Source organism: Lontra canadensis, unplaced genomic scaffold (assembly GCF_010015895.1).
Source record: "Lontra canadensis isolate GAN:19392208 unplaced genomic scaffold, GSC_riverotter_1.0 scaffold56, whole genome shotgun sequence".
Classification (NCBI taxonomy): Eukaryota; Metazoa; Chordata; class Mammalia; order Carnivora; family Mustelidae; genus Lontra; species Lontra canadensis.
In genome coordinates, this window is record NW_022631050.1 from 9,922,153 (window position 1) to 9,945,890 (window position 23,738).

At 40.0% G+C, this 23,738-nt stretch overlaps 1 protein-coding gene across 3 annotated transcripts in view; it reads left to right on the top strand.

Moving 5' to 3' along the window:
- Positions 1-23,738, top strand: part of LPP (LIM domain containing preferred translocation partner in lipoma) — a 431,103-nt gene that overhangs the window by 185,188 nt on the left and 222,177 nt on the right. For all 3 annotated transcript variants that reach the window (XM_032875624.1, XM_032875625.1, XM_032875626.1), the window contains one exon: positions 761-1,450. In XM_032875624.1, the coding sequence (XP_032731515.1) occupies positions 761-1,450 (690 nt within the window). The remainder of the gene's footprint in view (positions 1-760; positions 1,451-23,738) is intronic.

Consider the following 23,738-nt stretch of genomic DNA (forward strand, 5'->3'; position numbering starts at 1 on the left):
CTGTTTGTTGAAAAGGTTATCCTTTCCTAACAAATGATCTTGGCACCCTCATCAGAAATTACTTGTGCAAGCAAGAGTTTACTTCTGGACTCTCTGTCCTATTCTGTGGGTCTGTGCATCTGTCTTGATGCCACTGTCATATTGTTTGGATTTTGGTGGCTCTGTAATAAGTTTTGAAATTACACAGCATGAGATCTACATTTTGTTCTTTTTCAATATTGTTTTGGGTATTCAGAGTCTCTTCAGATTCCCTATGAATTTTAGGCTGAATTTTCTCTATTTTTATAAAATTGCCAGTGGAATTTTGATAGGGATTGCCTTAAATCTGTAGAATACTCTGGGTATTATTAACCTATATAATATTAAGTCTTCCAGTCCATGAACACAGGATGTCTTCATATTTATTTATGTCTTTATTTCTGCAGTATTTTTACTTTTTCGATGTAAGTCTTTTGCCCTTGTTGGTTAGCTTTATTCTAAGGGTTTTATTTATTTTTTTTAATTCTGATGTAATTGTAAACAGAATCATTTCCTAATTTTTGGGGGGAGTCGTTCATTGCTAGTACCAAAAAATGCACCTGATTTGTGTATGTGTTTGTGAATTTTCAGAAGGCAGGAACCATGCCTTATTTGTGTTTTACAGAGTTAATACAAGATAATAATAGCAGTTTCTAATATGTGTTCATTTCTGTGTTATTATTTTTCATTGATGGTAATCTTTGTACTTTTTATTTTTATCCTTTTCTCTTTCCTACTCTAGAGCTCTACTAGCTCGACAGCCTCTCCTCCAGTCTCCACCCCTGTCACAGGACACAAAAGAATGATTATACCAAACCAACCGCCTCTAACAGCAACTAAAAAGTCTACATTGAAACCACAGCCTGCACCCCAGGCTGGACCCATCTCCGTGGCACCAATTGGGACACTAAAACCCCAGCCTCCACCGGTCCCCGCTTCCTATACGACAGCATCGACCCCTTCCAGGCCTACCTTCAATGTGCAGGTGAAGTCAGCCCAGCCCAGCTCTCTTTATATGGCTGCTCCTTCATCAGGACAATTTTACAGCCAAGGCCCAGGACCCCAGGGCTATAACACTCCCCCAGTTTCTATCTCTGGGCAGTGCCCACCTCCTTCAACACGAGGGGGCATGGATTATGCCTATATTCCACCACCAGGACTTCAGCCTGAGCCTGGGTATGGGTATGCCCCTAACCAAGGACGTTATTATGAAGCCTATTGCCCAGCGGGGCCTGGCTATGGGGGCAAAAATGAGACCGATCCAGCTTATGGTCAGCAAGGTCACCCAAACACCTGGAAGCGGGAGCAAGGGTATACTCCTTCTGGAACAGGAAACCAGAACCCCCCTGGGATGTATCCAGTTGCTGGTCCCAAGAAGACCTACATCACGGATCCCGTTTCAGCACCGTGTGCACCACCGCTGCAACAAAAGGTAGGGAGCTCGCTCACATAGTGATGGGATTGCAGATTGTATCGTGGCCTCCTCTCCCCAGAAAACAGAGCCTAGCGTAAAAGCGTTATGTGCTCCTTTTATGTCATTAGGAAGTAGAATCCCAGGGAAGCTTGAGTGAAACAGGAAAAGGGTGGGGATCCTATGTGGGGTGTTACCAGTCTGGCTACTGATTAGTATCAAGTACAACCAGCTGTTCAGTCTTGAGGATCGTCTTCCAGAAGACTCTGTATGAGCAGATCAGGATAGTCTGTCCAGGGAGAGAAAGGGAAAATAGTTTATCTTCCAGCTATTGTCTCCTGTTTGTCAAAGCTTTCCTCCGGGGATCAGAAACTTCCTCCCACTTAGATGTTCCATTTACTTGGGCCTGAGTAGGGAATAGATCTGCAGTATCTCATACGTTAGTGGGGACGGGACGTTCCCAGGATTGTAGGGAAGTGGTGTATAGGGCACATGAGATACGGTGCTGTCAGATTGGGTTCAGGTAAAGTCAGTCAGAACCCCAGCCAAGGTGGTGCTTGGGGTTCTGCCTTGGGCAGAGCAAGCCCAGGGCTGCTGGGACAGAACAAGTGGCCCTCGGCCCAGGAGGTGGGTGAAGTCAAGGGGATTCAAGATAATGCAGACACCTCATCTAGTTTCCTTTGGGAAGGGGCTACAGTATAATGGCACTCGTTTTGTGGTCTCTTGTTGATCCCCATCACTGATCCTCTAGGAAGAATCTTCCTCTCCAGGCTTTAACTATATTAGGAAAGTTTTAAAAATTCTTTGTGACAGTGGTTTGACTTAATTGCAAGTATGCATGTCTTTTAAGTCAATGCATTCAGTTACTGCCTATGAAAAGCTAAGATATAATACCACACATACCTACTCAACTACAACTTGGGTTGTCCGTGAGTGCTACAACCGACATGATGATGTTTCCTTCCACCCTGACAAGAGGAACCAAGGAGAATTACTTGGAAGGGATGTGATGGAGAAACCAAGCTAGTTTCCAATTAATTGGGTTGGAACTGAGCCCTCCGTTTTAGCTAGAGCTTTGAGAAATCAGAAACTGCAGAGCCCTTGATTAACTGAAAGTTAAAAGGTAATTGTTGAGGTGGATTATGGAAGTATGGATACGTGCCAATGTGTAACCCTTTACCCACTTGAGATTGTCAATTTCCAGACATACCTAATCACATTTTCAACATCATAACACAAATTTGTTAGGTCCTTGCTCTCCAGGTAAGGTGTTTACTAAATCACGATTCTCACATGAAAGCATCTGCTCTATTATGTCCTGAAAGAATTTTAGGTTCTTTAGATGAAAGGAACCCTTCCCAGTGGGGCCTGTGAGTAACTGGAGGCACCTGTTAACCTTATGAATTCTCATTACATGAAAGTGGACCAGCCATCGTCATTCTCCAGCATGAAGATTCCACGTTACAATGATACATGTTTTTGAAACATTACTCTTGGAAGGCTCTTCTTTTCAAAATCTCTCCATGCAAAGAGATTTTATTAAGGGTTTTTTTGTTTTCTGTTTTGTTTTGTTTGATTTTTTACAAGATTTTATTTATTTATTTGACAGAGAGAGAGATCACAAGTAGGCAGAGAGGCAGACAGAGAGGAAGAGGGAGAAGCAGGCTTCCTGCTGAGCAGAGAGCCTGGTGCGGCACTCGATCCCAGAACCCTGAGACCATGACCCGAGCTGAAGGCAGAGGCTTAACCCACTGAGCCACCCAGGTGCCCCTTGTTTTGTTTTTTATGTAAAGTTTATCCAGAATGGCCAAGCTGGATAGGCTTCCTCTTTATTAACATTACAGTTTTCAAGGAAGAGTTTTTCCAGGAGGACCCGAAAACAACCAGGTCAGAAAAAAAGGGTGTTATTCAACTTCACCTCACCTTGGTATAACCGAAACAAATTCTCCTATGGAGAATTAAGAGTTTAGGTTGGGAAAATTGCCATCAACACTTAAACTCATATAGACGTGCCATTTTGCCCTGTCTAGAGCAACTCGACTGATGTATCTGTGAAAGAGATGGGCCCCAGGTTATGTTTAAGAACGCCAACATCCACCTGGGGAAACAGACATAATCCAGAGCAAACGTATGTCTAGGTGGAGGGAATCATCTGGTGAGAAGGACTGAGCCAGGAGTTCCTCTTCCACCTTTTGAACCAATCCAGAATTGTAGGGAGAAAAAAATCAGCACCCACTGCAAGAGCTGGATCTACGATGTCAGGTGCAGCCACATGATTAACGTTTGGTTTGCCCTTGGTAATCTAGTCAGGGTACAGAAATCAGCTTTGATGAACCACTCACCAGAAAGCACAGAACTTCATTTTCCTTCTTAGTGGCACGAGGTCATGATTCAGGATGATCTACTACGTTATTACAGATTCTGGATATTCGGGAATTTCTTGTCATTTAAATTTTTTGGAAATATTTATTTATAACCATGCCATGCATTTTAACATCATATTGTGCATTTTAAAAATGAAAATTAAATCCTGTATTTTTGCTGCCATGATAGAGGGGAGTGCTTAGAGGTTGGTATTTCTCTGTCTGTCTGTGTTTTGTTTAGGGAAGGGGAAAGAGGCCGATGAAGCTACAGACATTTCCTGTGTGTGTCGTGGGGGCACCGGTGGCTGAAGGGGTAGGCTTTCCACAGTTGGTCTTTGGGTAGAGCACTGCTGTATTCAACTGCACCTGTGCCCGGAGGCTCTTATTGTCCCAATATTGCCACTGCTGGGCTTGCTGATGTGACGACTGGCTGGAGATAATCCCAGTTCCTCTCTTGACAGTTCTCTTTCAGCCTGGGGAAAGCCTCTAGACCTCTTTGTGTCTCGCTTCCAGCCTCAGTAAAGTGGAACATCTTCACTAATTAATTAATGATTGCAGAGGGCTTGGAAATTTCCAAGGGCTAAATAATTGCCAAGGGAGGACTATTCGGGTTTTTCACTGGCTTTCATTTATTTCCAGTTGTTTCAATCACCGGTGGAAAACGGACCTTCCTACCTTAAAACAATGACCTTTTTTTACATTGAGAGGTTTCGAGGAATTTGATGTTGGACCTCTTAAGGAAAAAGTAGTTGTTGTTGTTATTAAGTGAAAGAATGAAATCTCTCCTATATTTGAGATGAGCTGCTTTGATTTCCCTGCAATATAAAAGAAGAGGGGAAAGAAAAGGAGAGGAGAGACAAGAAGAAAAGAATAAAGAATGGAAGGAGGCAGCATGAGAACCTATAAAGTGTGGGGAATCGTGATTATATTTATGTTCCCATAATGTGCTGAGTAGTGAATTTGCATGCTACAGTAGACCATAATGTGTTTCCTGGACCATCTGAGCTGAGTTCCTTGAAAAATATTGTTATAAGCAAGTTTTTATAAGAGAAATATTCCTTTCGCACTGGAAATCCTCTTAAAGACACAGTGGAATCTTTTCTTTTGGCTCTTTTCTAAAAGCTCCTATCGGCTAGCTGCCCTGCAGTTCACGAGACTCTTGTCCTGTGCATTATCTGCCCAGGCCCATGAGGTGCGATGTGCCTTTTCTCCAATATTCAGATAAGGTGAGTCAGGCTGAAAGCACCAGAACCCGGACCTGGAGGTCAGTCATTGCTCTTGAGTGCACAACAACCCAGGGGCAGGTCAGCTTTAATACCCACTTCTTGTCCTGAACCTAATCTGTCATAGCCTCCATTTTATTAAAGAAAAATGGTGTTTTCCTAACAGTGTGTGAGAAGTACTGATGCTATGCATCCCAGGAAAACTTGGGGTGGGGGGTAGGCTCCTACTGGAGCGGGGGATTTGGTTAAATTCTAAAATCATCTGCTGTTAACATCTTCTTGAAAACCTCTTCATGATGGTGAGAGTGTGGAGATCAGCAAACAACTTTTCAATAAATCCAACACAAAGTTGTTTTTGTCTTGTTTTGTTTTGTTTGTTTATGTTTTGGTTTTTTGTTTTGTTTAGTTTTTGTTTTTGTTTTTAATCCAGAGTTGGGACAGATCACTGCTCTTCATTTAGCTTTTGAATCTGAGGCATATTTAATGATATAGAGAAGAGAGTGAAGGCAGTGGACTTTTAGGGTCAATGTTAAAGGGTCCTAAGATCTGTAATTTGTTACGATTCAGAAAATCCCAGAGAAGGTTGTTATGGTAGTATTTCACACATTCAACTAGTATCAAAATGTGGAACTTTCTTTCACTGTGGAAAAGAGATGGATATCCATATTGGGTAGCAAATGGCATTACTTTGGAGAAAGCTTTCCTTTATGGTAAACCTTGTACTAAATAGCTCTCAATTCCAGGATCAGAGGAACAAAAAAAGAAGAGACGGTTAGGGTGGGAGATGAGCAGATACAGAGAGATAGATGCCTCAGGTCAGGTGCTAATACCTAGGTACAAACAGAGATGAGGATGGAAGAGGTTGCTTGATGAGACAGTGACAGAACATTAGTAATCCCCACTATGTACAGGGTTTTTCAGTTTCCAAAGCACGTTGTCGACCCCACAGAAGCCACAAGGGTTCAAAAGCTGAAGACTGAGAGTTACTCTCTGTAGATCGTATGTCAGATTCATGGGAGAACCACAGTTTCGATGTGGGTCTTCTGAATATTGTCATCATGTTTTCCCCCTAGTAAGCCGAGCATGTTGGCATGCTTTGGTGTTTGGATGGTGGGAAGCACCACGTCGGCAGCACCAACCACTGGCCATGGCTCCCCCGTGGCCCTACTTGCTGGCAGACATGAAAGCCGGCTCAGGCATTTGTGGTGCGGTGCCATGAGATCAACAAATAGAGGGGAAGAACCCTGTTCATCCCTGCAGGACATCCATCCTGGGGCTTGACTTCTGCTTCCCTATCACCGGTGTACAACTTCCCCTGTTGTTTCTACCTCACAATGTCTAAAATCTGGTTTCTTATCTAAATCTCCTTGGTACTGTCCTAGTTCCGGTGTTTAATTTCTCACCTAAGTTATGGAAATGGCGTCTTAATGGGTATCTCCACCTCTAGTCTCTGCCCACACCTGTCCATCCCATGTATGTGAGCAGATGAATCTTTCTGCCTTACAACTCTGCCTTTGCCAATAACTGCCTTTAAAAAACAAAAAACAAACAAACAAACAAACAAAAAAACCCCACAAAAAACCTTCAAAAATTCCCAGCCAGTTATGGAATGAATTGAAACCCCAGCCTGGATTTCCAGATTCATCTCCCCCTTGAAGCCTCCCAACTTCCAGCTGAGTACTTCTCTTGCTAGTTATTTCTCATCTTTGTAGCTTTCCTCATGGAACGCCTTCCTGCAAGGCTTTCTCAGATCTTCCCCCAAATAAATAAAATAGCCGGACATCTAATGTGACTTAGGAAGACCACGCTAATGTGTTAATCTCTCTTACGATGTCTTCTCTTTGTAAGATCAAGTTGTACATTATTTCATCCTTTCCTTTGGAAGTTTCCACACTCTTCCTGTACTAGAGTCATGTGTACTGATCTTCCGCCAGCCTCTGCCCCAGCATATACTGGACTCTATGATTTAGGGGGTGAAGACGGTATCTGAATGACCTGTCTCCTCCAGAGTAACTAACACAGTACGTAACACATTCTTGTATAATAAAGATGCTTGAAGAAACGCCCCACATCCTACTGAAATACGGAGAAAGCCCTGCTTTAAAACTTATGGGGTTATTCAGCAAAATGCCAAAATCCAAACCTACTGCACCAAGTCATATATTAGGTGACCTCAGGAACACAGGCACTGTCATATCAGCAACTCAGTATCCAAAGTAGTTAGCTAATATCTCGCATTCACCACCGTGCTATCATTTTACATTCCTTCTGGAATATGCGTGTGTACATATATGCTGTTACGTACACAGTCTTTTTTATTTCCCCACTTGCCACATGTCCATGGAACTTGTTGATTCATATTCTTTAATCAACCTTTGGAGGTTTGATTTACATTCAGTAAAATGTGTCTATTTTAAATGCATGCGACAGTGAACCTTTGACATACATATATGTACCTGTGTAACCCCCACCGCAATCTCGAAAACATTTCAGCTACCCCAGAAATCCTCCTCATTCCCTGCTGAATTCAGTCCCCTTTATGCTCAGCCCAGGCAACCGGTCTGTGTTCCAACATAGATTACATTTCTCCTTTCCAGAATTCCATATAAATGGAATCACACCATAGTATACATGCCTGTGTCAGAGCTGCTTTTACTAACTGTAATTTTTTTTTTTGAGATCCATTTATGTTGTTTTGCATATCAGTAGTCATTCATTTTAATTGCTAAGCAGTGTTCCATTGTATGGGTATACTGCATTTTCCTTAGCCATTAACTTCTTTGGGTACATTTTTTTTTTAAGATTTTATTTTTATTTATTTGACAGAGATCACAAGTAGGCAGAGAGGCAGGCAGAGAGAGAGGGGGAAGCAGACTCCCCGAGGAGCAGAGAGCCCAATGCGCGACTCAATCCCAGGACCCTAAGATCAAGACCTGAGCCGAAGGCAGAGGCTTAACCCACTGAGCCACCCAGGCGCCCCTTTGGGCACACTTTTAATTGCATTTTGAACTATGAGTAAGGCTACTGTGAACATCCATGTGCCGGTATTTGTATGGACATAGTTTTTATTTCTCTTGTGAAATACCCAACAGGAGCATTTCTGAGACGTATGGTTAACCATTTAACTGCTTAAGAAACTAGCAGACTTTTCCTAAATGCACCATTTTACATTCTCACCGGCAGTGTACGAGAGGTCCAGCTGGTCCTCAGTCCTGGCACCTATTAGTCTTGCTATTGTCAATCTTCTTAATTTTAGCTATTTTCATACTTTATAGATGCATCTGATTATGGTTTATATTTATTTCCCTTTTGATTAATGATGTGGGATGTCTATTATTTATGCATTTATTGGCCATCATTTGTCTTCTTTTAAGAAGTGTCATCAAATTCTTGGCCCATTTTTTATTTTTTATTTTTAAAATTTTATATTATTTTTTTCAGTGTTCCAAGATTCATTGTTTATGTACCATACCCAGTGCTCCATGCAATATGTGCCCTCCTTAGTACCCACCACCAGGCTCACCCTTCCCCCCACACCCCGTCCCCTCCAAAACCCTTAGTTTGTTTCTCAGAGTCCACAGTCTCTCATGGTTCGTCTCCCCTTCCAATTTCCCTCAACTCACTTCTCCTCTCCTTCTCCCAATGTTGTCCATGTTACTCCTTATGCTCCGGAGGTAAGTGAAACCATATGATAATTGACTCTGCCTGCTTGACTTATTTCACTCAGCATAATCTCCTCCAGTCCCATCCATGTTGATACAAAAGTTGGATATTCATCCTTTCTGATGGAGGCATAATACTCCATTGTATATATGGACCACATCTTCCTTATCCAGTCATCTGTTGAAGGGCATCTTGGCTCTTTCCACAGTTTGGCGACTGTGGCCATTGCTGCATGGGATACAGCTGGGCTACAGATGGCCCTTCTTTTCACTACATCAGTATCTTTAGGGTAAATACCCAGTAGTGCAATTGCAGGGTCCTAGGGTAGCTCTATTTTTAATTTCTTAAGGAATCTCCACACTGTTTTCCAAAGTGGCTGCACCAACTTGCATTCCCACCAATAGTGTAAGAGGGTTTCTCTTTCTCCATATCCTCTCCAACACTTGTTGTTTACTGTCTTGTTGATTTTGGCCATTCCAACTGGTGTAAGGTGGTATCTCAATGTGGTTTTGATTTGAATCTGCCTGATGGCTAATGATGATGAAAATTTTTTCATGTGTGTCTGTTAGCCATATGTATGTCTTCTTTGGAGAAGTGTCTATTCTGTCTTCTGCCCATTTTTTGATGTGATTATCTGTTTTGTGTGTGTTGAGGGTGGTCCATTTTTTAACTGAATTATTGATTCTTACTGAGAGTGGTAAGGGTGCCTTGTATATTCTGAGTCAGGGTCTTTAGGTATATGCATTTCAAGTATTTCTTCCTGGTCTGTGACTTAACTTTTCTTTTCCTTTGAGATGAGCTTCATTTTCTGAACAGGAGTTTTTAATTTTGATCAAGTTCAGTTTATCACTTTTATCCTTTTATAGTTTATACTTTTTTTCCTTAGATATTTTTGCTTCCTCGTGGTCACAAAGATTGTATTCTTGCTATTTTTTAAAGATATTTACAGGTAAATTTAGCGCTATAATTACCTAGGCACGTTTGACAAAAATCAGTTGGCCATATATGTGCAGATCTATGTGGACTCTGTCTTCAGTTCCAGTAATTTATATATGCCAATGCCATACTACCTTTATCACTGACTTTTATAGTAGATTTTAGAATCAGGCTGTGCAAATTTTCTATCTTCGTTCTTTCGAAAGTGTTTTGATTATTCTGAGTCCTTTCAATTTCCATATAAATTTTAACATCAGCCTATCAGTTTCCACAAGTAGCCTGCTGTGATTTTGATTCATATTTTGTTGAATCTATAAGTCAATTTGAAAAGAGTTTATATTGTAGCAGTGTTGTCTTCCAACCCATGAACATGGTATATCTCTCATTTGATTTTGATTTTTATTAATTTCTCTCAATATTGTATTATAGTTTTACACGTTTTGTTAAGTTATCCCTAAGCATCTCACATTTTGAGTGCTATTATAAATGGTATTTTTTAAAAAGTTTCAATTTATAGTTGTTGGCTGTTATTATATAGTTTTTTTTTTAATTGACCTTGTATCATATGACATTGTTAAATTTAACAGTTTTACAAGCTTGTTTAAGACGCCTTTGGCTTTTCTACCTGATCATTTTATCAGCAAATAGTTGTCAATTCACTTGTTTATTTCCTTTGTGGATAAGAGTCTAGCCATCAAATTCTTATATTTGGAAGATGTCCCTTTTTGGTTGAAGAAAAAGTTTTTCACAAAATTGAAGAATGTAAATTGAAGAAATAATAAATCTTTAACATTTCCTTCTCTAGAGTAGCCTACTGAAACTGTCAGACATAGAAGTCATCTTCCGAATTATTAGATCATAATTCCTTAAACTTACAGATAAGAAAACAGAGGCCTGAAGTGTTACAGTGATTTGAAGAGTTAGTTATATAACTAGTAGGTGGCACATATCAGTAAAAACTGGTCTTTTTATACCACAGTTCCTCTGCATTGGCTCAAGACATGTGAGATCAGGAGTATAAAGGAGCTTTAAAAGGTGTGATAGTCATTGCCAAAAGGAGCTTACACCTACCCTTGGACTCCCCGTCAGTTTTATATGTTCTCTAATCATAGAAAATTGCTATCATCTCGGTGTTCTTTGTTCTGTCTCATACATAGTTGTTCCTCCCGTGAAAAGACTTGTTCTTAGCGTCTGTATGATTTTTTTACTCAGTCCATAATTTCTTCTTCCCCTAACTCTAAAATTTATCATCAGAATGGATGTCCTCATACACTAAGAAATGTCTGTGAGTATTATTCATTTTGCTAATCCTATTTCTCAGGGTTTTAGATGTTTAGAAATATCCCAGGTCCCTAATCTTTGTAGAAAATTAAGTAAATCACTTTAAACAAATGATTCTAACAATATGTAATTTTTTGCATTTATAGAGCTCAGAGAACTCACTTCAATTTACCAGTGTTTTGTCTTTGTTCTATTTCATTCCTATAGTAAAAGAACTACCCAACTAAATGATAATGTCCCTTTAGAATTTTTTTTTACCCCAATGGCCAGCTGCAAACACTCATGCTGTCCTCAGAGGAGAGTCTATGGTTGTCTTCCCCAGCAAACAAAGAAGTTTGCCCATTATTGGTGTATAATGATTAGTGGTGAATATACATACTTTTAAAGATTTTACACACACAGTATTAGGAAATGTTCCCATAGTGAAAGTCAAATAGTTGACTTTCCAAAAGTGCCAATGCCAAGTAATAATGATTTACTTGTTATTTTAGCTCTTTGATTTAGGAATATGGAAAACTCAACTTTTAGATACACTCTTGGCAAAGAATATGGTGTTTGCTCTATTTTATCCTTACTACTCAGTGAATCTTCTTCAGAAAATAAATTTGATTAACCTCAGAAGGTTACTTACTTACAATATCATTTTGAAATACATAATAATAACATGTAACATTTTTATAACCCCATATAAAATTTTACCAAACAATTTCATATATGTGGAAAACTCTTTATCATGTCCAGGGGCAACGTGTCTGGAATCCCATTAATACCAAATGTCAGAGATAGGGTGAGAAATGGGTCTTCTGACTGCTAGCCCAGAATTCTCCCATTCCATAGCACTTGCCTCCATTTAGCTCATAGTAGTTATTCAAATATCAAATATCCCTTGGCTCCAGAAGTCTGGAGAATACAACTTTAGAGTTGTGTTTCTGAGATATAACATATTTTAGCATTATTTGAACCCCAAAATTCAGTCAATACTATATTATCAAGATTTAAGCAGTTGAAACTATATGCTAATCTAAGTTCAAGATAAAAGATACCCTTTTATTCAGTCTTCATAAGTATTTGGTGTATTTATATCTCTCAACCATAGACAATATATTTATTTTAGACATACCTTTAGGGATTATTGTGAAAATATAGACTAAGAGGGTATAAGAATGCTAGTCATATTCATTTGGGATCTGTTAGATATTACTTGTTTTTCCTGGTCTATACTTAACATCTTCAACAAAAATTTGGATAGTTACTATAAAAATATTACTAATTTTTACCTGGAAATCCAGGTTTCAGTCCTCCTATCCATCCCATTCAAAAGACAAAAAGTATTAATTAAGCAAGCTCTATAGAAAATAACTGGTGCTAGCAATCCCTGCGGAGGCAGGAAAATTTCTGGTGACTTGCAGAGAACTGGGAAAGAGTTTGGAAAGGCAAGCAGGGGAATATGGACCATAACCCAGCAAATGTAACCCATGGGCTGAATCTCACATACCACCTGATTTTGTAGATCATGTTTTATTGAAATATAGCCATGCCCACTTATTTGTTACCTATGACTGCTTTCTGACTACAGTGGTAGAGTTAAGAGTTACAGTAGAGGATGTATGGTCTTCAAAGCCCAAAAGATTTACTGTATGTTACTTTACAGAAGAAGTTTACTGACATCTTATTAAAATATGGAAACACTTCATAAAATATAGATTCTCATTAAAATTTCTTGAATATTTCTCAACTATTCTTTCTTATCCAGTAGATTGAGAATCTTGAGCTGGAGATTGTTTCAATGGTCGGTGATAATTTGGGGGAAGGAAAGAATTAAAAATCAAACCCAAAAATCCTACTTGGCAGAATGGATTCTGTATCCCTCCTGGTAAATTTCTGTTGAGCCTTCAGAATCTATCAATATTAAATCTTAGAGAAGCTTTACCATTCATTCACCCAATCCCCTAAATATTATTGTCATTCCTCTGAGTTTTCTCATAACATTTTTCTTGTTCTTTTACCATAACATACATATTAGTAGATATCTTTTTTTAATTTTTAATTTTTTTATAAAGATTGTATTTATTTATTTGTCAGAAAGAGAGAGAGAGAAAGCACACAAGCAGGCAAAGAGGCAGGCAGAGGCAGAGAGAGAGGCAGGCTCCCTGCTGAGCAAGGAGCCCAATGCGGGACTCAATCCCAGGACCCTGGGATCATGACCTGAGCCGAAGGCAGCGGCTTAACCCACTGAGCCACCCAGGCGTCCCCTATTAGTAGATATCTTAAGTATATCATAACTTTGGGGTTCCTGGGTGGCTCGCTTAACTGGCTGACTCTTGATTTTGGCTCAGGTCCTGATCTTGGGGTGCTGGGATCCAGCCCTATGTCTGGCTCTGTGCTAGGGGGGCAGTCGGCTTGCGAATTCTCTCCCTCTCCCTCTGCCCTTCTCCTTGCTCCCAATCTCTCTCTCTCTTTCTCTAAAATACATAAATAAGTCAGTAAATAATAACTTTATTGGAATAGAATTCACGTAGTAGAATTAACCCACTTAAAGTGTATAGTTTAATCCATTGTTTTTAGTATATTCATGAAGTTGTGTGACCATCATCACAATCTCTCACCCTAGAAAGTTTAAAACTCATACTTACTAATTCCCACTACCCATTTTCCTCAAATCCTCCAGACCTAGGTAGCTATTAATACTTTCTGTATCTATAGATTTGCCACTTCTGGACATTTGGATTCAAACAATATATAGTCGTTGGTGACTAGATTCCTAGCATAATATTTCCAAGTTCCATTCATGTTGAGGTACATCTGAGTACTTCATTCCCTGTTATTGCTGAATACCATGCCATTGTACAGACATACATCCAATTTATCTTTTCACCAGTTGAGGGACACTTTTTGGAGTTTGTTTTTCTTGGCTCTTATGAGTATTTGAGTTCAAGTTTTTTTGTTTGTTTGTTTGTTTTTGTTTGTCAGAGAGAGAGCACATAGCAGAGGGAGCAGCAGGCAGAGGGAGACGCAGGCTCCTCACCGAGCCAAGGAGCCTGATGAGAGACCTAACTCCAGGCCCCTGAGACCATGACCTGAGGCCAAGGCAGACACTTAACTGACTGAGCCACCTAGGCATCCCTGAGTACAAGTTTTTTATCTGAGTATATGTTTTCAGCTCTGTTAGGTATATAGGTAGTGTTGGAATTTTCTAGGTTATATGGTAACTTCATGTTTCACCTATGAAGCTGCTGGACTGCTTGCTTGGTTTCCCACCAGCAGCTCATGAGCATTCTGATTTTTCCATCTCTGCATCCCATTGGATTTTTTTTTTTTTCAGCATAACAGTATTCATTGTTTTTGCACCACACCCAGTGCTCCATGCAATCTGTGCCTTCTCTAATACCCACCACCTGGTTCCCCCAACCTCCCACCCCCCACCCCTTCAAAACCCTCAGATTGGATTTTAATCACACTATATGTCTGCCTCTTCAAGTAGACATTTCTGTTCTTCAAGGGTGTGACTCAGGTCTATTGGGGTTTTGTTTCTTATATTCCTAAGATGGTACAGTGCCTGTAACAGGAACTTAGGAATTCATGAATCAGTCAGTCTATCAATAAGTGAAAGAACTTGAGTTACTGACTTGATACAGCTTTGCATACAGTTACTATTACTGAGAGTTGTTAATGTGGTTCTTTTTGAATATGTGTGTTCTTACTGATGTTCTTTTTTTTTTTTTTTTTTTTTTTGGTTTAGCTGTGTTCCCAGTCTCATGTAGGCTTTAGATCCTAGCTTGCATCGCCAGTAGATTACTCTTCATTTAGATGCACTCTCTTTCCATCACTGAGGCTAATTTCCCAGCCTGCATCATTGTAGAGTTCTTCTCTTGCTGCGGTCAACTTGAACTGGTCTTCTCTCTGTCCCTTACAGCACAGTGCTGTGTATAGTGAATTTTTTTTCATCATTGAGGGGATATCACCTCACCCAAGCCTGTTTTTCCCACACGTGGCTGTTAACCTTTTCAGTCCTGATGGTTCTGCTCTTCCAGGAGCTCAGGCCTAACACCGGAAGTTGTTTTCACTCTTCTTCCTCACACAGCACATGCTTTCAAGGAGGTGATGAAATATTATCTCTTCTCACCATCTCTCCTGCCCGTTCCCTGGTGGAAGCCTGGTCCTGCCTTTCCTGAATTATTGCAGTGGCCGCCTGCTGCTCTGTCTTTTCCACCCTGGTCCCATTTTGGCCCGTTAGAACTGACAATAATCCTTGAAAATCGTATTATTTCACTTTCCTGCTCAAAACTCTCCAGCAGCTTGCCAGCTCCACACCTTCCCCTTGAGGGAAGCAGACATGGTGCTTAACAAGGCCCAGCTCTTGTTTGTCCCCTGGTAACTCTCTGACTTCATCTACCCCACCCGCCTTCCCCCTGCTCCAGGCACACCCCATGCAGGCACACTCCTGTGTCAGGCTTCTTGTTTCGCTGACCTTCTGCCTGGAATGCTTTTCTCCAGATCTCCACATGGCTTGCTCTCTTACCTCCTACAGGACTTTACTGAAACGTTCTACTTTGCTGAGGAAGCCTACCCGGACTACCCTACCAAAAATACCTCCCCTGTCCTAAAATGCCCTTATCCACCTTTACTTTCCCCTGTAATATTTATCACCATCTAACCTAAACATTTTCATCATCTGTTCTTTATTTCCCTCCCCCTTGAAGGTGTCATAATACCAAAAACATTTATCCTTTTTGTTCATTGCTATATAGTGACCATTGACTGACAAGCAATAAATCCTTGGAAAAGATGCCTTAACGAGTGAATGAGTAAATGCTGAGCACAGACTCACAGACTCATTCTCTCTGGTAACTTTTCAACCAAATAGCTATTATGTGGGAAAGGTCACAAAGTTCTGAGGGCCTCCAGTGTATGACACCCGCTTTATGTAGATTTCCCCAAATTCTATACTCCCCACTCCACCCAAGCCTCCTGGCCCTCCTTTCTACACCATGTGTTGTCTCTTTTGATAATGTCTATGTAGTAGAAAGACTTTGGAACTTGAAATCAGCTCTGAGTTTGAGCTTCAAACCATAAGGAAAGTTGTGTGTGATGACAGATGTGGAGGTACTTTTTGACTATAAAATTTCATACCTGTATAAGAGATTATTATAATATTTGGAAGGGCTTAGGCTGCAGGAGGGGGATTAAACATCTTAAGTGACAGATGGTACTATTAAATATTTTAAAGCTGTATGGATTAATAGCTGCTAATATTGATTGAGCATTTATGTCAGGTACTGTGCTAAGTACTTTCTGTGAATTAATATACACAGCCTTCTCAGTAACACTAACAGTTTTAAAAAGTGCTATTCTATTTTGCTGAGAAAAACTGAGTCTTAAAAACATTAAGTAGTTCTCCCAATTCAGAAACTTTCATGAATATCAACAGTTAGGTGTTAAAGCAGGAGAAATTGTTTTACTGTGTCACGTGGCTTTATTTGATCAATTGGTTCTTTTATTGAAAACTATTCATTGCCCATTTTGTGGTGCTGGGATTAGAGTCAGGAACAGAATAAGATTGCTTTCCTCTTCAAACTTATATTCTAATTTTTTTTTCAAAGGATAGGGAACAAGACAGTTTAGGCAGGGATACTGGCTCAGTATAAAATAAAAAGAAGAATTTTAATATTGGGGTAGAGAGTGATTTAGGTAGCCAACTCAGGAAAGTCACTGAAGGGGTGACATTTGGGCTGAACCCTGAATAGTGTAGAGGGGTCAGGTCTTCTAAGATCTGGATGAAAAACATTCCAAGCCAAGGACAGCAAGGATGAATCCTCTGACTTGGCATTGACAAGAATAGAAAGCCAGGGTGCTGGAGCATAGTCTGTGGAAGAGAATGGAATACAGTGAGGTGGGAGAGGTAAGCAGGGTCCAGATCTTATGGATCATGGTAAGGAGTTTGTCTTTATTCTAAGTGAAATGAAAATCCACTGGAGCATTTTTAGCAAGGGAGTGATAGGGCTTGGTTTTGTTTTAAGGTAATCCCAGCCACTGCATAAGATCAGAGTGGATGTAGGAGGATTTCATAGGCTCTGGTGCTTCTGTAGTTTCCCTAAAAACTGTTGAAAAGGTGGGCTTATAAACTTTCTTATTTGTAAATACAAGAGCTTTTATATTAAGAAACATGAACGTATGGGCCACTTTGTTAGTATGGAGTTTATATCTCCAAATTCTATAGTTGTGTCCTAAGGCAAACTCCCAGTATCCAGCCCTGGGGCAGTGGTGGGGGTGGGGTATGATTATTGAATGAGAAGCAAAAACAACAGACACACCAGTCACTCTCTCAAGTGTCAGGGAGAGGTTTATGCAAGCAATGGAATGCCATGCAGGCAGTAATGGAAGCCATAATAGTTCAAGATGTATGAGTTTGGGGGATGAACATTAATATTGCATGTTCTAAGGAACTTCAAAACTTCAGATTTTACTGAGCGAAAAAAGACACAGTCTGACACCACTACATTTTTCAGTGGCTCTGGAGCAGTTAAAAACTGAATACTCTAAACTCAGGGACAGTGTAGTCATGGGAGGTGGGGATGGGGGGATGAATTTTTACCTACTTCTGTAACAGAGGCAAGGTCAGGAGGTTCACAGGAGCATTCTTTTAAGCAACCGTGGATCCTTCTGGTGGGTCTTCTCTGGTCTCCCTTCCTCATCCCTCCCTCTACCACTGTGGCAATTTAACGATCAAGAGCAAATAATGACATCAGTTCTTTGAGACTTCCTGTTCACACCAGGTGTTGCTCACCTTAACTCTGCTTTTTATCAACTCACTTGACCCTTTTCAAGTTATCCCTTTGTCTTGAAATAACTTCTGCAATACTTTTCATGCTCCGTAATGCTCTCGGTGTAAGTGACCCAAAGTGTATATCAGTAGAAACCTGCTTTCCCAGCAGTAGTACCGGGACATCTTAAGAGTCTTCCAAACAGCTCATGAGCTGCTTGCAAAATAATCCTGTCTAGACAGGCACATATGTAGTTTAGCCACACTGTTTATTCCATGAGTACCACCAAGCATATATGAGTTATATAGTAATATTTTAGGAAAAAAGCATTGATGAGATATGTAGGTCTTAGTAATAATTAGTAATGCTAGTGTATAGCTGCATAGACCTATTTTCTTAAAATTTTACTTTCAGTAAATAGCACATACCATCTAGATACCATTTTTCTTGATGCCAAAGGACATACAAAAATCAGCTAAAACTTAGCTCATCCTCAAAGAGCTTAATTTCTAATGAGAAAGATCAGATATGTATTACTGGTGACATGGGCCTCTGACTATTCACTTCTTATTCATCAGGGTGAAGTATTATTTAAAAAAAAATAGAGCTGATATCCCTACTCTTTTAGAGAATAGAGCATTTCCCCCCATGATTGGCTACACATGGACCAAGAGCCCTTGTGAAACAAAAATCGTAAAAGTGCTGAAAGAAAGCCCCTGGGAAAGTTCCCGTGGAGGTAGAAAGAGTGGATCAATTTTGCAAGGCATCATGTGGTGTGTGACCCCTATTAGTCTTGAATCAGTGGAGAATGGGGAGTGGGGAAAAGGAGACAAGGTTAGATTGTGTAATTGCCAAGAATATCTAAAAGCTGGGGAATCAAAAGATCTTCCTTAACTTAGATTAATTTCAATATTAATTGAGTGCCTTTCTGATTCTCCACATTTATAGCCATCTGCCTCTAAAAATAAGATCAGTTTCAAAGCTGGCTCACTACTTACATCTTTGCATGTGATAGCATAAAGACAAGCATGCATAATGAAGACCCTAACATAACTTGATGTTACTGACCAAAGTTAGTAGGTAAATAACACCTCTCCCAATGTTATATATTCTGCAATAGTGAATTTTAATGACTTGGAGCCCATGTCCCCTTAGGAAGCAATTTTAAACCATTGGAAAATGTCTTGTTTAAAACACTGTAGTGGTAAAATGTCCAAGCATTCTTAAATTTTAAAACCTGCTCTTAAGTGTGAATGCTAGAAGTCACCCAAATTAAATCATTATTGCTTTATGCAGTGCCTTTTTATGCACTGGTTCATTTAGTCCTCTCAAAATGTATATGAAGAAAATACTATTAATATCTGATTTTTTTACCAAGTGAGAAAGTGAGATACAGAGGGAGTAAGTTACTTGCCCACGACCTTATGGCCCAAGCCCTTAACCATTAAACCACACTGTCTCCTTGTAAAGAGGTATTTACAGAAATTGACACTGATGTTTAGCCATCCAGCTTTAAATCTTAAATCTAGTTCTCTTCTGATCCCATATGCAAAGCTGCTGAAGATCCCTCTTCTAAAATGAGAATACTGGGAGGTTATCTGCCAGGAAAGCTTCCTAATTATCTTTTTCAAATAGAGGACATTAGCTCATCTCTTCATTTTTTTGCCTTGTCTGCCTTGCCAGGCATTTTTTAAGCAAGTGGCAGAATGCGGGGTGTGGTGGTTGGGCCATGGAAGGGCACTAAGCAGAATGACTTCAGTCTCAGAAAGGAAGATACTACTGAGCTCTGAGAGATGCAACACAAAAGCTCAGGACATCCTCAGAGCCAATGTACTGCCTCAGCACAGTGCTCCAAGTGAGAAGACTTGAAGCAAAACCAGCAATGGCCAGTTTCTTAAGAGTGATATGATGTAACCCAAACATGTCCACTCTTTGCCAAATGCCAGGAGTAACAGTGTTTTGTATATTTGCATGAATAATTTACAGCATCACTGAATGGCTGATCCAAAGAAGGTAAGGGGAAAGAAAATCTTAAAATAAGCTGTAAAATCCAGCCCATTTATGTCTGAAGTTTAAAGTCAGTCAAACAAAACAAATGTTCCATATACCAACAGCATTTGCCATTGGTTCAAAATAAGCCTGTTCTGAGAAAGGATTGATTAAATAAATAAATATCTAAAAATTGCCTGTCTTGAAACCCTTGGGTAGAACACTGAGTTGCGTTCCTACAGGAGGAATGCCAAATGAGCAAGCCTAGGCCAGGTTTGTTTGGAAAGCCTTATTTGGAGAACCATGGAAGTGTGAATGTGATCACATGAGAAGCTGGGGACTGTTCAGCCTTCTGTGATTGTTCTATGAGTTCTAGTACCAGGCTATTAATAGGGAGTCAAGCACAAGTGTGCTGCTGCAGTTTGTTTTTGTTTTGTTTTTTTAAACCGTCATGGATCATATTTACAAAGACCCATTTCTTTGATGAGAGACTTTGTGGTAAATGAGTCATTGGTTTCCATTTTATATCCTTTTGTTCCATGCTTATATCCATACTTAATGTTAACTTTCCCTCTTAAAAAACAGAAGCCTAGTTTTCCATTTTGAGGGTCAACTGATTGCAAAATCAAAAAGTTCTAGAAATTAAATCAAATTTTACTAATAGACTTCTGAAACATATTAATTACCCCAGCATATTTGCTCAGTGGCTGGGGAATTCATGGATTTTTAGATGGTCAGAGATCAAATAAACATGTTACCTTTGCTTTTCAAAGAAGCCATCTTGCCCATTCACAAGAAATTAAGATCCAGAGAATGTCCAATGCCTCAACGGCAGAGGTAGGACTTTAAATCTGGGTGATTGAGGATGATTCTTTATTTATGTTGGTAGATGCTTTATGATTACCTTTGATAAAATGACTGGGAACATTTTCATCCAATACATTCCATATCCTTTGTCTCTTTCTTCTCAGAAAGAACTCGAGATGGACAGACAATGAATAATTACCCTCTTTTATAGAGGATGACAAAATTGCAGAGAAGTCAGTCACTTCCTCAATTTTGCACGCTACATAAATCATAGAATCCTCATTCCTTGTCTATAAAACCCATAGCATGAAACAGGTGGAACTAAAAGAAATTGCACTTCGCAACTTTTCTGTTTGCAGAATGCCCCTTTCTGTTGCTTAACATTTAGATGGAAAAATAGGAAATGTGCTAAAGAAGACACTGAGTAAAAGGCTTGGGCTGATATCTGGTGATATCTACCCTTTAGTATTCTGAAAAGAGTGTGCTGATAGTGATTCTGTACATGATAAGGTTACACAAACCTCAGAAGCCAAATAAACATTTTGATTAAATGATTCAATTGTATTAAGCATGTGATAGGTGCTGCAGTATAATTGACTGTTCAAGATGGAAAGTGTTTATAAAGAAGTATGTATAAAAAGTAAGGATCTTTGCCAAATGGCATTGGCCTTAGTTGCTTTGGTTAATAGACCTAATAGTGAATCGTGAGATTATTGTGTTTGTGTGTGTTGAGATATATTCAAATTTGTAGGACCTAAAGCTTTGGAGCTTATAACTTTGGGGAGACCTCTTTAAAAAATACAAAATTATCACCAGAAAATCATTGTAGTAGTAAGCTGCCATAATGAAGAACCAGAGGCTGGCGGCTTAAACAAAAGGGAATTTATTTTCTCACATTGCTGGAGGCTAGAACTTTGGGACCAAGGTGTAATCAGGGTTGGCTTCTTCTGAGGCCTCTCTGCTTGGCTGGTAGCTGGTCGTCTCATGTTCTCACATGGTCTTTCCTCTGCGTTGTTCGGTGTCCTGATCTGCTGTTCTCAAGGACATCAGTCATACTGGATCATGCCCAACCTACCAATCCTGATTTAATTTAACTGTCTCTTCAAAGGCCCTGTCCTCCAATACTGTCACATTCTGAGGTACTAGGGGTTCACACTTCAGCATATGACTTTTGGGGGGACATAACTTATCCCATAGCAATTAGGTAAGAAATGAATATTTATTATAAATGAGAAAAGCAAATGCAAACACTTTAAACTGATTTAAAAAAAAGCTGTGAAATATGATAAAAACCACAAAATTCAGGAAAAAAGTGTCTTAATTAACAATTAATTAAAGGCTTGATGACTCTGTCTTACATTTTGTGGCTGTAAGCTCTCCGATCACTTCCCCATGCAACCTAATTTTGTAGTGTTTTCTTTAGGAAGACTGGAAAGATAATTTCAGTCTTCTAGCATGGTTGATAGAAAGTTATTATTACTATTATGTCTGTATTATTAAAAGTTTGGAAAACTTCTTTTTATCTGCATGACTTTTTATCAGTGATATTGTAAAACTTACGGTGATTGTCAAATTTGAGGAAACTACCATCCAGTTTCTTTTATTTGTCAGCTATTGGAAAAATACCCGTGCTGTTACTGTAAGCTCATACTCTGACAAACTCTATGTTGTGAAATTCGTATCCATGAGGAAAAATCAAGGCCGTGGTGCACTTACAATTGCTTGCAGTACATTGCTGAGCACATTCCTGGTAAGAGAAAGTAACACCTTTTGCATCATTGGGTACCCAGTAGCCCTCCCTGCGTGTATACTTTTACACATCTGATGATTGGTAGAATGTTTGGCCGACAGCTTCTAGCTCCCCAGACTTCACACACTGCTTCACTCCTCCACTGGCATAATCCACCCACACACTGGGTGTTGTAGGAAACATTGATATCACGGGCTTTCTGGCTCCGTATCTCTGACTCCCAAAACTAGGAGAGCTAGTGGGCCAGGGGCATTGAGAGTTTTCCAGGAAGCCATTGCTCCAAAATGATACCTGACAACGGCCTCTGCACGTACCATAGTGACTGCACGTTATATAGATCTATGACACCATACTCAATGAAATGTATCCTCCATAGAACTTGCTCAAACCAAACCCCAAATTTTTGACACCATTCCACATGAGTGTGTGACAGACAACAATCAGAGTGGAAAGACACAGCAGTGAACACATTGCTTAGCCCCATCCCCCCACCCCCCGCCGGGCCATTAGAAGGGGTCAAAGCAAGTGAGGGGCCCTAAAGCTTCCTTCCATGCCGTTCCACACATATTTGAAAATATTTCTTCTTCTCTGGGTCTTGCTTGGAGAGAGTTATTTCTTTTTTCCTTCCTCCTCTTCCTCAAGCATTCATATAGTGCATACCGTATCCCAGACATTGTGTTGGGAGGGAGAAGGCACATAGATTAATGTATATAACACAGGTATAAAATGATAGGTAACCAAAGCTGTTAATGATAAAACCTACTGGGTAGCCAGGTGACTTAGTGGCATATTTAGCTGAGCTATTAGGAAGGCTTTATGAGGAGGTGGTATTTGATCCAGCCTGAAGGATGTCGAGGATTGGAATTGGTGATTCTGAGGAGAGAGAAAGGTAGTCCAGAGGGATGATATTGTATATGGCTGTGTCTCTACAAGACATTTTCTGGATCTTCACATTTAAAGTTTTATTTGGCTACAAGGCCAAAACAAACTGAAGGAAATCCCTGATTTGGTGGCCACCTCAGTGCCTTTGAGAAATATCCTCCAGGGTTTGATGGCTCTTTCAAGACTCAAGGTTCACTACATCTGATCACTTCTGTGTTACAGAATCCCATAGATAATCTCTATGACAACATCTGAAGTAATTAAGCGAGTAGTTTTACCCACTTTGCCAGAAATAGACTTCATACAGCCTCTTCGCTAAGACCTCATGTTTGAAAACTACCGCCCATGGACAAATGGAGGTTATTCTTCCATGATATTTGATAGCAATGTTCATGCCCCACTTTTCACACAGTGTTGACTTTTTCCTTTTCTCTCTCGCTAGTCCTCCCCTCTACCAAACATAAGTATTGCTTTAAGCTATCTTTTCCCCCCATTTCCCATTTGCTCTTTTTTATGGCAGGTTGATGTGTCTCACCCATCAAAGACATTTTTAGGTGTGACATTCTTCCTGAACTGTACTTGGCCTAGGAGAGAGGAATCTAGCACAGTGTCTTCGTCCATATGCAGTCTGATACAGGTGGTTGGCCTAGCATC